The 14,972-nt window shown below is 36.2% G+C and overlaps 1 protein-coding gene across 4 annotated transcripts in view; it reads left to right on the plus strand.

Moving 5' to 3' along the window:
- The window catches only part of AP3B1 (adaptor related protein complex 3 subunit beta 1), a 153,012-nt gene that overhangs the window by 49,895 nt on the left and 88,145 nt on the right, over window positions 1-14,972 (plus strand). For all 4 annotated transcript variants that reach the window (XM_036403599.1, XM_036403598.2, XM_054517948.1 and 1 more), the window contains 6 exons: window positions 5,834-5,995; window positions 8,141-8,238; window positions 10,270-10,324; window positions 10,404-10,475; window positions 12,909-12,971; window positions 13,866-13,998. In XM_036403599.1, the coding sequence (XP_036259492.1) occupies window positions 5,834-5,995; window positions 8,141-8,238; window positions 10,270-10,324; window positions 10,404-10,475; window positions 12,909-12,971; window positions 13,866-13,998 (583 nt within the window). The remainder of the gene's footprint in view (window positions 1-5,833; window positions 5,996-8,140; window positions 8,239-10,269; window positions 10,325-10,403; window positions 10,476-12,908; window positions 12,972-13,865; window positions 13,999-14,972) is intronic.

Consider the following 14,972-nt stretch of genomic DNA (forward strand, 5'->3'; position numbering starts at 1 on the left):
GATTTAGGTAGGCATGTTCACATACAGCATCAAAATTTCAGCTCTATCTTATGAAATGCATTAATGCTTTAAGTAGCAAACCGTTCATAGATTATCCTCCATTTTCCCTTTTCAAGGAAACTGTTTTTCATTCAGCAGGTGAATACTGATCTTGGTGGGCTAAGGTAGTTTGTGGTATTGCAGTCAGTTACCGTATAGTGACTAGTACCAAAATTCTTTTTACTTTCAAAATCTAGCTTATCCAAAACTCACTTAAGAACAGTTCTCGGAAATATTAGAAAGGTCTCTGGAAGATAGTGATAATCTTGTTTGCTAAAGATTTTGCTCCAGGCATCAGAAGAAAGCTGTGAGTATATTTCCGTATGAAACTGAGGAAAGAAACTGAAATTTGTAGCTTCAAATCATTTATACCTAACTATGGAATGCAAATATTTGAATAATTTTTTCAATACAAGATGGATTTAAGGCTGGCAAAGTGGGAAAATACTGTGTATTCATGCTTTGGATATCATTGAAGCTTTGTTTTATCTCAGTATGTGGGTGTGTGAAGCTCTGTTTGGAGGTAATTGTAGTATTCACATAATACTACAAATGTAGTATTTTACCCTAAATGGAAGTCACATTCTCAACTTTTATGTCATATTAAATGTAACTTCTAGCAAAATCTCATTCAAATGTTCGCAAATTCCATTAGCCTTTTTTTAAAGTCACTAAGTAAATGAGCTATGTGCCTGATTCTTCATGTCAGCTGTTAATACTTTATGAAGATGTCCCTGAATTGTATGTCTGGAATAATGTAAAAAAGAATTATGCATGTTCTTCCACACTAAAATACTCACTTCTCTGTTGTGAATAAATCATGGTAGATGGGGAATGCACAGAGTCTAGTTGCAAATTGTAGTCTGGAATACTGTGGTCTCAGTTTTTAATAATTTTATTCTCCCAGGGTTCTGAACTTCTTAGTCATTTTGCAATTTAGAAAAGCTATTAACTGCGCAATTAAATCATGTGCTACTACAAACAGTTACGTGTATTTAATGCAGTTTAACTAAAAACTGCCACTCTTCTGTTCTCCCTTTACCACTTAGTGCTTTTGAAAATCCAGTAGTTCTAGTGATCCTATGACCACAGGGTTAGACAGATCATTTTACTGGTCTTGGTGAAAATAAAACATCCTTTCAAAAAAGCAAACAAAACAATAAACTTACGTTGGACTGATTAGTCTTAAATCAACTGTGAAACTGCATCTAAAGGGATTGAAATGACAACAGAAAGCATTGGAACATTTGAATCTACTCCCAGAACGCTCATGCTATATCTCTATTGTCAAAAAGGATTAGAGGATTGGTTTTATTTCTGATAAAGTTGCTAATATGTACTGGTTAGCATCAGTCTGAGTTCTAATTAGACATCTGTGAAAGTAAAATTTGTGTGTTGCCCATATTTAGCATTTCTTCAGGGATGTGTGAAGAAGCATATTCCTCAGTCTAGTGTAGTGCACTATAGATAGTGAAGATTGGAGAATAAGTGCATAGGAAATCATCTGTCAGTTGTTGATTCAATAGTTAATTACTTAGTTAAAGAGTTAAATTAATAGTTAAAACAGACTTTCATCTTCCTGTGTAAGAGTCTTACTTTCAGTCCTCTGCTGGCAGGAAAAAATATTAATGTTAATAGTATTTCTATCTCCATTATACCCTACCCATGCCTGCTTTTTCTGATTGAGATTCAAGATGTAGGCCTAGTATCAGTGTAATACCACTCAGGTAATTTTCCTTCTCCAGAACACCATAGCACTATTGTTGAGCATGGAGGTGCTTTCTAAGATCTCGGTTCTAACAAAAGTGGAAAGCTTTGCACAAAGAGGCTTTGCTTGTGCTTGCCCCCCAGAAACTGGTTCTGTGCCACTTCAGAAAAGAATTACTGCTTGTCCCAATCTGTTTCTGTAGTACAGGCTTCAGTACTTGTACTGCAAGGTTTATCTGGGGACAGAGCAACAATTCAGCTAGATGTCTTAAGATGAGGTTTCAGCTTGGTGGTCTGAAATTTTGGCAGTAATTTATTGTGTCTGAGTTCAGTTTCAGATTTTCTGCCTAGGCTTGGAATGAGTGAAGAGAATCCTAGAATTGTGTTCTATCCAGAAATAAGCTATGCAATGATAGCAGAAATTATAAGAATAACCTAGTGCATGTCAAAACAGACTTGCTCAGGTAAATGCAGACTTCCAAGCTAGTTGGAAGAGGAAGATGAAAGAAATGTTGAAGAGGCAGATAAAATAGTCTGTGAGCAGATGAAAGATGTCTCACAGTCAGTAGTCTTCATTCTCAATTTACCAGATGCCTGCTGAAAATACAATACAGTGGAGGGGAACCAGTCTAGGAGGTTCCGGGAAGATAATGCCCTGACACAGCTGGTCAGGATGTCAACAAGGTAGGGCACCCTACTGGAACTGTTGTTTCTGAGCAGAGAAGGACTGGTGGGTGATGGGATATGATGGTTGGAGGCTCTCTGGGCCACTGTGATGACAAAATGACAGAGCTTTTCATTGTCAGAGAAGTAAGAAGGTGGTCCAGGAAAACTGCAGGGGGAAATAAGTATTAAGATACGGAGAAGACTGAGGTGCCTTTTCTGAAGTGAAGAGGGCAATAATTGTAAAACCAATTGTTCTTGAGGTACCCAGCCCCTGGTCTGTAAGACAGAGAGGATGAGGAAGAGAATGAAGCCCCCATGATCCAATGGGAAATAGTGTGCTACACCACTTACACACAAAAAAGTCTATGGGTTACATAGCATCCATCCATGGGTACTGAAGAAGCCGGAGCCTGAGCCACATTCCATCATTTAGCAATAGTCCTGGTTAACCATGAAAATCCCAGTTGATTGGAGGTTGGCAAATATGACACCCATCTACACAGAGGGTTCAGGGGAGGATCTGGGGAACTGTCAGGCTTTTCAGCTTGACCTCAGTAGTGAGCAAGGATATGGATGGAGCAGGTCATCCTGAGTGCTGTTACATGGCACAAGTGGGACAACCTTAGGATCAGGCCTAGCCAGCGTGGATTTGTAAAAGGCAGGTCCTGCTTGACAAACTTAAGCTCCTAGTTTAATAGGGTAGGGAAGGGCTGTGAATGTTGGCAAACTGGACTTTAGTAAAGACTTTGAAAATATTTCCACAGCATTATCCTGGAGAAACTGGCAGCCCGTGGCTTGGATGCATGTGTGCTTTGCTGGTTAAGAGTTGCTGGCTGGCCACTCAGAGGAGTGGTGGTGTCTGGAGTTATATCCAGCGGGTGGCTGGTCACCTGTGCTATTCCGTAGGGCTCACTGCTGGGCCAGTCTTGTTTAATGCCCTCATTGATGACTCATGATGAAGGGCATTGAGTGCATTCTCAATCAATTTGCAGGTGACACCAAGCTGAGTGGCAGTGAAGAGGGCAATCTGAAGGGCAGGAAGGCTCTGCAGAGGGATCTGGACAGGCTGGATCATGGCTGAGGCCAATGGTGTGAGGTTCCGCAAGGCCCAGTGCTGGATCCTGCCCTTGGGTCACAGCAAGCCCAGGCAGCTGCACAGGCTGGGGCAGAGTGGCTGGAAAGGACCTGGGGGTGCTGGTGACAGCAGCTGAACATGAGCCAGGCTGTGCCCAGGTGGCCAAGAAGGCCAATGGCATCCTGGCCTGGATCAGCAATGCTGTGGCCAGCAGGGCCAGGGCAGGGATTGGCCCCCTGTACTGGGCACTGCTGAGGCCACACCTGTGTCCAGCTCTGGGCTCTTCATGATAGAAAAGACATTGAAGTCTTGGAACAATTCCAGAGAAGGGCAATGGAGCTGGTGAAGAGTCTGGAGCATGACTTCTGTGAGGAGTGACTGGAAGAAAAGGAGGCTCAGTGGTGACCTTATCACTCTTTGCAGTAACCTGAAAGGAGGTTGTAGCTGGGTCAGGGTCAAGCGACATGACAAGAGCATATGGCCTCAAGTTGCACCAGAGGAGATTTAGATTGGATATTGGAAAGAATTTTTTGAGTGAGAGTTGTCAAGCCCTGGAATGGGCTGCCTGAGGAAGGGGTAGAGTCTGCAACCCTAGAGATATTTAAAGGACTTGTAGACATGGTGCTTCAGGACATGATTTAGTGATGAACTTGGCAGTGCTGGGTTAACAATTGGACTATATGAGCTGAAAGGTCTTTTCCAACCCAAATAATAGTATGATTCTGAACTTACACTTGTATTATTTTGGCATTGAATATAGTCAGTAGGTCAGCTTAAGGCTTTAAGGGTTTTTTTGTGATTGAGTGTTTTCACATTGTCTGGTAACTTTTCTCCATGTGTGGGATGATTAATAGAATTTGAAGTAACAATTGCTAAAAACCTGCAACTTCTTGTACACCAAGGAGTTGCAGGTTTTTAGCCTAGTCTTCTGACTCTTTTGCATAATACTTTGCTTTCCTATCCATCACAATGTGCAAATCATGCAGTATTACATGTCCTGTTTGTCTTAGTGGGTCCTTTTGACTACAGGTTCTAAATAATTAGAAGTTCATCAACTTGATTTTGATGAATTTCGGTTCATTAAAATAATTTCCCTGGGTATTGTCATCATCCTTGGTCTGGAACATAATTATTTCCTACCAGATCTTAGCAGATCTGAGAGAAGAGTAATATTTTAAAATTACAATAAAATACATGATTAGTAAAGATCATCTAAATACTTCTACTGTTGGGGTATGAAGAAGGACCTTAATCAGATTTAAAATAAAAGTGTTTTCATAAGAGGCATATGCTGCTTTTTATTGGAACTCTGCTGCTCCAAGTATGTTCCAAACAAATAATTCTTAAAATAAAAGGAAGTCAGAAATGTGAGAGCACAAGCTGTTTCTTTGTAACAGTTATTAATGAGTTAAATACTTTTTCAAACTGAATATTCCTGTTGAATTCAATAGTACTGATCTGCATGCCTGTTAGCAGTCAAGGTGAGGATATTGAAGATTGAATCAATGAAGATTGAATTATCCTCCTCCTGTTAGAGGAAGCTTCTTCAGTGCAGGTTGTGGTGCACTGGGATTGGGAAATTTCCTTTCACATTGCCTGTCCTGTAGGCAGGGGAGGAATTCAGTTACCACTGGACTTGATATAGCATCCTGAGTTTATAGTTTAGAATGTGACTGCCACAAAGAATTGTGGGAAGAGAAGTAAGGAAATTAAAGTACTTCAGTTGCTATTGCATAAAATATCTGAATTTGCTAGGCATCCTGTAAAAAACTTAGAGAAAAATTGGCATAAAGTAATGAAACTTCCCTTCATATTTCTTCTTTTTAAAAAAATTTCAGTGTCCATCCAAATTGTAATAAAAACCAGAATGGTGGTTTTAATTCATTGTCACTTCTTTCCTCCATCCCCCCATCCTCCTGTCTCTACTAAAGACATTTTTATGGATTCTTTCACTACACCTGAATTTTGACCCAGGCATGCAGCCTTTCCAAGTTTTCTGAAGACCTATATATTATTTTAATTTCAAGTTATTTTCTAGAAATGCCAATTTTGGATCATGGGCTTTAAGTCCAAAAAATACCTGAAATAGTTTGTTGAATGATAGTAAAGATATTTCATATGTCAGTACAACTTATTTCTAAGGAAATTTTGCTTATATTGTTAATGTGTTTTTCATGTCAGTGCATGTACTGTTTAGAGCAAATGGGTAGAAAAGCCAAAAGCTATTTTTAAAAAGTATATATAAATGTTGCATGAAACTGTGGTGCTGTACGTTACTTCCTTAATGAATAAAACCTGTTGATTCAAATATTCTCTGTATGTCCTTGTCATTTTGTCTTTTGATAGGTTGATGAAGTGGTGGATGAATACAGTGAAAATAATTTCTATGAATCTGATGAAGAACAGAAAGAGAAGGATCAGAAATTGAAAACCACCTATACTATGGACCCAGATCACAGGCTGCTGTTACGAAATACAAAGCCCCTGCTTCAGAGCCGAAATGCTGCAGTATGACAAATTCCTTTTTGATTATAATGTTAAATCACAAATAGTCTAATTTTTAAAAAATGTTAAAGATTGAAGAGTAAAATCTACACCTCTTTAAAGCTGGTGAAAATACCCTTTAGTAACCCTAGGAGAAATGTGATGGATCTATTTTGAATTTAACTTAGTTTGTAAGGGAAACACCTAAACTGATTGTTGTATATGCTGCAAATAATACGGACAAACAAAATACTAGAAAAAGTATGAGAACATTTGAATCCAATTTACATAGTATGTGATGACTCTACCAGAGGTAGCTTTTGATACTAAAACTCTCAACAGTTAGGGTGGCACAAACTGGTACAGTTTGTTGGTACAGTTTTATGGAACAGATCTATAAAGAAAATCATACTTGTTATTGATTCATTGATTTGTTCTTTCTTTCGAGTCTCACATTTTAAATGTAGACAATTATACACCACATTTCTACGACTTTTGCCCGGCAGGGTTCCAGGATAGATACGACATTATAAGTATGGTATGCTAGATTATTCCCATGAGATTTTAAAATACAGGTAACTTTTTAGAATGAGAAAAAGCCATGCTCATGGTGAATCATTGTGTTGTTAATCAGATCACAGAATATTAACTTTCTAACCTCAGATTGTCATGCTAATTAGGACTAGATGTCTTTTGAGAGAAGTCTTCTAATGATAATGAATATTCATATCACTGCAAAAACAGTTAGTCCACCATGATTAGCAAGTCACCTTGCTACCTATTCTTAATAAGCTAAATAGATGAGGTTATAGTTGTCCATTGAAACATACTTGGAGATTCTAACTCATGAGTGTGACTCTTCTCAAAATCGTTTAAGATCTGCCAGCCCAGCAGACTTTGGAAACAAGTTGATTAAATTTTTACAACTTTTTGCAAAAAATCGCTGTTCAACGTCTGTGATATTTCTTAATTTCACGTAAAGAACAAGTATGTTTGATATGTTTGCCATCCCACTTCACTAAGAGGTTCAGTTAGTTATTACCCTCATTCCATAAATAATTTCCTTGATTAAATATGACTGTGAGAATATTGATTCTCACACTTATAATCTTTAACTTTCTGATATAAAGTTAACTGAGATGTTAAAGTGCTATTTTGGAAGTTGCTATCAAAATTCCGCTACTTTGAATTGCTATTACAGGGTTATTCATACTATTCACACAATTTACCTACAATTGTTTAATTAGTGGCTTTCCATATGACCTTATGTTTTTTGTCACCAGTAAAAAGATACTTGTGGTATATTGCTAAAAAATTTTAAAGTTATTTCCTGGCTTTAGAATTTTTTAATTGCTTTTTATGGCTGAATAATAATTTTTCTTTCATTGGTACTAGGATTTAAGATACCAGTGAAGTGTCACTATGAGGGCTTTACTTGTATCTGTGATTTGTTTTATTTGAAACAGAGAGTTAATCATGACACTGGTGTAGGAAAGGTTATGACATGACAATCACTAGCATAAAGATTATATTTTGTCTTTTATTTATGAGAAAATCTGAGAAGAAAAAAATGGGGTTTAAGTTGCTTATGTCTCAGTCTTCTGAATTTTGTTAGCCTGGATATTGGTATACACCCCTGTAGCTTTTACTTTCTGTTGGATTTGATACTTTAAAATTTTCCAGTAAAGACAGCTGTTGTTTTATAAATTGCATAATAGAATAATAGAATGAAAGCTTTTGAGTGGAAACTAGATAGAAGGTGATACTGAACCTGTAGTAATAAAGGAAAAGAACATTAGAAAAACTTGTAAAGAATATTTCTTCATTACTTTGTACAGCTGATGTTAGCAATACTGATTTATCAAGGATGGTATCACTATGTTTGTGATTTAAATTACCTAATACTTTTTCTCTTTGTCCCTATTTCTATGACCTTCTATTTATTATAGCATACAGTAAATACTGGGAGTAAGTAAAGGTACTTAATTTGTAAAAATATATTTATTCCAGTGTTCTTCCTCAGTCTACTTTGCTGATTTCAAAGACCACAGGTGTGCACTTTGCTTTCTGAAGGAGAGTAAGCTGGTAGTCCTGCCGGTCTTAAGAAAATGTGGTAGATATGAATGATGATTTGAAGTTGACATGCTGCTCTGAATGTTCTTCCTTTAGGTGGTAATGGCAGTTGCACAGCTTTACTGGCATTTGGCACCAAAATCTGAAGCTGGTATTGTTTCTAAGTCATTGGTGCGTTTACTCCGTAGTAACAGGTAAGTAAAGTCCATACTTCACATCACTGTGTGTACTTTATTGAGCGTATTTGTTTGGCTTATAACTAGCCATAGTTATAAGAATGTAACTATTACAAAATTAATTTGATTTTGAAATTGTTCTGTAATACTCACTTTCACTCAGCAAATGAGGATCACTAAAAGTCATTCCCTCATTTTTGGTATCCTGTCTAGGGATCATTGGTTATTGTGTTTCATTCATATGATTTTTGTTCTAACAAGAACATGACTGCCTAGTTAGTATTTAAATGGAATCAGTACTAACTGGTTTGTTTGATATCTTGATGTTTTTTAAATTATTGTAAATTTAGTTCTGTTGAGTTCCTTACTGTCTTGCTAAGTACTAAAGAAGTCTTATGATGAATATTTTATTTTCCTGCACTGTAACACAGATCTCAAAATGGGTAAGTTTAGAAGGGATCACTGGATATTGTCTAGTCCAACTTCCTACTCAGGGAGGGTCTCCTGAAGCATGGTACTCAGGACTGTGTCCAGTCAGCTTTTGGATATCTCAGGGGAAGGAGACAACATTTGTGTTAAAATTGATATTGCCACTTGATACTGCTGTATCTTCTGTGTTTCCTTAATCCTTGGACGGTTTTTAAAGAACAAGTTTATATTTAATTCAGAACATTCTGTTTTGACTTAATCATCTTCAATAGTATTTTGTCCATTTTTCTATGAAAGGTCTTGTTTGCTCTATTTCATAAGAGTATTGGTGCTATTTTTTCATTTGTATTTCATAGTTTTTGTGTAGTGTGCTAATATTTTCTGCACAGAAATGTTTTTGTTCCCTATTCAGTTTTTAGATTTTGAATTTCCATGTATTTGTATGAAAAGCCTTGAAGGGTTTACATGAGACAATATTCATTGTTTTCAGAATAACTTTTTAACTAAAAATGGTATTTTTTGACTGGAACTTTGCTGTGAGAATAATTTACTTTTTAAATCATTTTTGTCAAACAGACACAAAGGTTTTTTAAAAAACTCACTTTTGTGTGTCTGGCAAGATTACTCATCCTAGATATACCTTAACTTTTGTCAGCCCTGCCATCAAAGAGCTGTTTCTCTGTAAAAGTTCCACAGCTCAATATCTGTTGTTTAAAAGTTGGTAAAGAAGTAAAATGGGACTACGTAGAGTATTCAATCTTTTATTTCAGATAAATCCCTAATGTTTTTGTGTTTGGCTTTATAGGACAGTATGCTTCCCATTCTCTTTATGCAAAGATGAATAAAGTGCCTAAAGCAATTGGCAGATAATGTATAAACTTGTAATCACAGGTTGAAAGGATCATTTGTATGTGATTTATTGCTTGTTTATACTCAGGTTTCATTAAAAGAAAAGTCACTTCTTTCCTGTATCTCAACCAGTACCTTAAATAAAACTAGTCTTCTGATTTTTCTGTCTTGAATGGCTCTTCTGTTTTCTGTTACCATTCTGGGTGAAACACTTTTGCTTTTAGAACCACTTCAAAATAAGCTTTTGCTGTTTGCCCTTGAAGTTATTTGCCTGTGGCCTTCAAATTAATGTCAACTAAACTATAATCTAGTTAGGGTGAGAGTGCCTGAAAGAGCATCTCATAGCAATTTCCAGTCTTGTTTCATCATGTGTAGCTGACTATTTTCATGCACCTATGTAAGGATTGCATAAAATTGGTTTAAAAGATCTTAAGTACTTCTCTATTATCACTTTTCTTTGTAAGCAACAGCTGTAAGTATCTTAGGGCTATTAGACAGTTTTGAGTAAGAGGAGATAATGGGTATTATGATTTCTCATTAGGATGAGATTTCCAACATGCAAGGATTTGAGCACTCATGGTTCAGAAAAATTGTATGTAAGTTATTGCTTGGTTTTTGAGCAATTGGTGACACAAAATCTGCACTTTAAAAGCTTCAGAACTAGTATCTAGATTGATGTTCAAATAGAATTGAATTTTCTTTGCTGTGTTGAATTATTCTATGTATCAGTAATTTTTTGGAATGACTCTTATTTTTCTTTTCACGTTCTAGAGAGGTGCAGTATATTGTCCTGCAAAATATTGCCACTATGTCAATTCAGAGAAAGGTATACCCTATTTAGAATTTTTTTAATCACATTGTAAATGAAACACAGGAGAGATACTTAAATATATTCTGATTTTCAGGGCATGTTTGAACCTTATCTGAAGAGTTTCTATGTTAGATCAACTGATCCAACTATGATCAAAACACTCAAGGTGAGTTTATTAAAGACAAATTTTTCTATATATTACTGGACTAATCAGTTTGCTACAGAAAGGGAAAATGTTTTTCACTGATATGACACAGGTCTATCTGTGCTGTTTCTTTATCTCACTAAGATGTATAGAGGTCTTTAGTTAAGTCCACAAGGGTCCTTCAGGCTTGTCAGGCTATCTGAAAGTTCCTGTTACTGTGTTGCAGGTGGAAGAGTGGCTGTATTTTCCCCTAGAGCTTTTAGGACCTTTCAGTGATAGAAAGCATTATATTTTTTTTTTCAGCCAGGTATTCTAACATTGAGAGTTTGACTATTTCATGGGAGGAAAAGAGTCTTTAATACTGTTAGCTTAAAAAGAGGTTGAATCTCTTCCTCTGTACAAAATGGGGCAGTGCTTGATTCCCAAATTTTCTTTGAAGTCAGCATTTGACAGGAGAAGTACTTTAGGCTTTCCTCAAGGCCACATCTCAATGCATGTTTCCAGCTGTTGTCTTGTTGTTTTCTCTGTAGTAATGCTTTAACAAATGTGAAATCCTTGACAAAACAATGGCTAAAAAAGTGTCTACTATTATGTGCCTTTTCTCTTGTTTTGCTTTAGATTGTCATAGGCACTTATGTTTAGGAGTGGAAGGTAGTTTTCTGAAAGAAACAATATTTTCTTTTCTTTATCTTCGTTTTACATGCATATTGCACTTACATGTTCAAGAGTGGTGTAGTACAAGATGGCTATGCCAAAACTATCATGTTTAGATAAAAAATAAATATATTTTTGTATTTTATACCAACAATAAGACTTAAGTAAATATGAGGCAGTTGGAAGCAAAAAGATATTCTCTAGATTTTAGGAATATTGTGAGGAATGCCTTACTGTTATCCAAGAATAGTCAGTCCAAAAATAATAGAAAGCTGATGAATTTAAATTCCCATATTAATTGATAATATATTGGAGAAGAGGTGAAGTAGAAGAAAATGTGGTTTGTCCTTTCATTGTTTCATTTGTTTCATGATGGCTGAAAAATTTAGAAGACCCTAAACTTCTACATACATAAAAAAATCTTGTAGTTTTCTCCCTCTTCTACTTCTGTAGTTCAAGCCTACCTATTTCAAAATAGAATGGTGAGATTCATGGCTATAATTAATATGTAGGAGCGCCCTTGAATTATCTCCTGTGCTGTTTGGATTAACGTTTTTTTTTAATTTTCCAACATCAAGTTTGCTTTCTTTGATCACTGTTAGCATTGAGCTTAGCATTGAGCTTTCACAATAACCGATTTTAATCACAAATTCTCAGTTATAATTAATTGTCATCATCTCGGGGTCTGTAGTTTTCTGAACAGTTAAGGTTTTTTCCCTATTACAAGCATTACTTTGCAGATCTGTGCTGGGTTTTTTTTCTGTTTTATTAATCAGCTTTCTATTATTTGGAACTCTTACACAGATTTTCTTAGTCAGCCTTTGTCTTCATATCCCTGAAAACTCTAGCATCAGCTGAAAATTCTGTTGCCTGTCTTCTTACTTTTACAGTTCATATGTGAAAAAGGCCAGTGAAGATATTTGTGATGTTCCATTGATAGCCACCCTATACTATAAAATAATCTCCTTTTCTCTTGCATGTTTCTCTTTTTCATTTATCCTCTTACTTTCTATGCTATTCAAGATACAAATCTTTCAGAGCCTTTTGTGATGTGCCTTAAAAATTGTTTTGAAGTAGAGGCGGACTGTACAATTTGAGTATCCTTTTCTGGATGCCTCCAAGTCAAAAAATACCAACATATTTCCAAGGCATGGCTTCCCTTTGGAGAGACAGGGCTGTGTTTTCAGTTTACTTCATTCAAAGTTGAAACAGCCTGGAAGCATAGTATGTTTAAAATATATGCCAAGTGTTGTATATAATCCTCTTTGTTCCACCAGGAACAAAGAGGAGGGCTTCCAGGGTATGATGTTGGTGTTGAATAAGATCTGAGGAATCTCATAGATGCAAATGTTTCATTTCTGAGTTTAAAGCTCTTTTATTACAGTTTATCTGAATATAATGGCCAATTTATTTCTCCCCTGATGCAGTTGTGACTTCTGTTATTTCTTCTTACACTGTTGTGTGGTTCTTATATGCTAAGGCCTATTGTGTGGAAAAGCTGACAGAAGTAGTTCAAGCCCATTTGATATGCAATGAAACACTGAAGCTCGGGCTCATAAAAAATGTGTCACCGAACCTCAGTCCTGCTTTGTAAACTTTGTAAGTGCTTGCAAGGAAAATATGCCTCCTGAGTGCAATGGTGGTACCATTTTCTACTGATATCTGGTATACTCTGTTGAATTCTGAGTAGTATTTTTAATATGTATTTTATATACAATAAAAGTATAGTGTATATGTGGTACTGTTTAAAATATTTTATTTTTAACTTTTGACAATATGTTTGGGGTTTTTTTCTTGTAGCTTGAAATCATGACAAATTTAGCAAATGACGCCAACATATCAACTCTGCTTCGAGAATTTCAGGTTTGTGCAAAAGTATATTCTTTTTATATTTATGATCTCTTTTTCCATTGTCAGATGTTTCTCCTAGGCTTAAATTTTTGAAGTTTAAGTATTTTCGAGGATGAAATGTTCCAAATATGGAAATTAAAGCATCTCATACCATAATGGATAAAGGAGCTATTTGTATATGGAAAGGAATCCAAATATTTTGTTTCTCTCTCATTCCAGCTACCAAAAAAGAAAAGGAAAAAAGTGATGAGAAAAACGCAATCATTCCATATTCTTAAACACAAATTCCAGCAACTTGACTGACACTATAAGTCACTGTATGACAGGGTCTTAATTTTAGCAGTATTTGGCCATTAGTATTTGTTGCCAAACCTCATTTCCATAAATCATGTGATGAAATTGTGTTTATTGTCTCCAATATCTTTATGTATCAGCAAGATCTTCCACCTATATTGTGAAACAGTGTCTGTCCTTTCTTTCCTCTTTGCTTGTGACATCTATGTGCATTGCTTCAGTTCTCTGTCTGGATTTCTGTGAAAGGTACGGGTTCTCAGGCAGGTAGGTTATTCATAGTTTCACAGATGCTCCTAGTTAAATTAAATGAAACCTCTCTGAAGAGAGAGCTCATCAACTCCAACCTTGCACACAAACAAATGGCTGGTTTTTGGTAACTGCCCCCTGCCCCAAGCTTTCTTGAAATCAGAGGGTTTCATGGCCATGGGTGACCAAAGCTTGCAAGAAATGTCTTCTACAAGTGACAAGGAGGTGAAAAATTATAGCTTGTAATGTGCATTGTAGCTTTCTAAGTTTAATTTATTATACAGTATGTTTCCCTCATGAGAATAATATGATAACCTTTGTTTGGCAAGAGCTATATACTGACTAGCAAAAATCCCATTTCTTTAGACTTACGTGAAGAGCCAAGACAAGCAGTTTGCTGCAGCTACGATTCAGGCAATAGGCAGATGTGCTACTAACATCACTGAAGTGACTGACACGTGCCTCAACGGCCTCGTCTGTTTGCTGTCCAACAGGGATGGTAAGCTAAAGTTCTCTTCGTTTTCTGCATAGCTGATAGCATGAAATGTTTTCTTAGAACCACACAAAGTTTCAGATCGCATCAAGAAGTGGGAGTTGACTTCTATAAGAATTTGGCTGACAACGGGACAAAAATCCTGCACTTCCAAAGGCTCTGGTATTCACTGAGTAGTTATTTTCTCTTCTGATAGAGAAATTAATTCATCATGGCCCTCAATTACATGTTTACCTACTTTTTCTTAAAATGGTGTGATTATTAAAGTGTACTGTTTTGATTATCATAGGTAGCAATAGTTGCAAGCTAAGTTGCATCAAAGCAGTTAGCCTGTAGAGGGTGCTGAAAGCTTGGAATTTTTTTTTGCAGTGCATCAATGCCTAAATGAAAACACATATTAAATAGTTTTAGGATAAATGGCCCCAAATTTGGCTTCCTTTTGTACTCTAGCCTTCTGTTATTTTTGGATAGCGAAACAAAGTTTTAAAGCATTAGGGAACACAACAAGGAGCAGATAAAGTCAAAGAGGGTATAGCAGCACAGTAAGTCAATACCTAATAATACTGTATTTTCTTATTAGTTACCAATGAATATGTCAGTCTTATTTCATAAGAAGTCAGTAATGTGTGTTAATAAATAATGCGAGGAAGGAGCAAAAGCATAATTGTGGAGTGTCCTGAAGTAGTTCAAATAGTTCAAAGAAATTGGCTGATACTGCTCTTGGCTTTGAAAAGCAGCATTAATGCCTCTGTATATCTCCCGGACATAGTTTTCATGGCAATCACAAGAAGGCCTTTATTCAGGACATCATTTTGGCAGCACATATTTGGCCAGTGACCCACTAATACACATAGAGCTTTCTCTTACTTGTTTTATGAACTAAGTTGCCATTCTCAACCACCTCATCTTATATCAGAAATTCTTACGTGGCCTCACTGTATAGCTTTGTATTTTTAATATGTGTGACTTTCATTTCTTAG

The sequence above is a fragment of the Molothrus ater genome, chromosome Z, assembly GCF_012460135.2.
Source record: "Molothrus ater isolate BHLD 08-10-18 breed brown headed cowbird chromosome Z, BPBGC_Mater_1.1, whole genome shotgun sequence".
NCBI lineage: Eukaryota > Metazoa > Chordata > Aves > Passeriformes > Icteridae > Molothrus > Molothrus ater.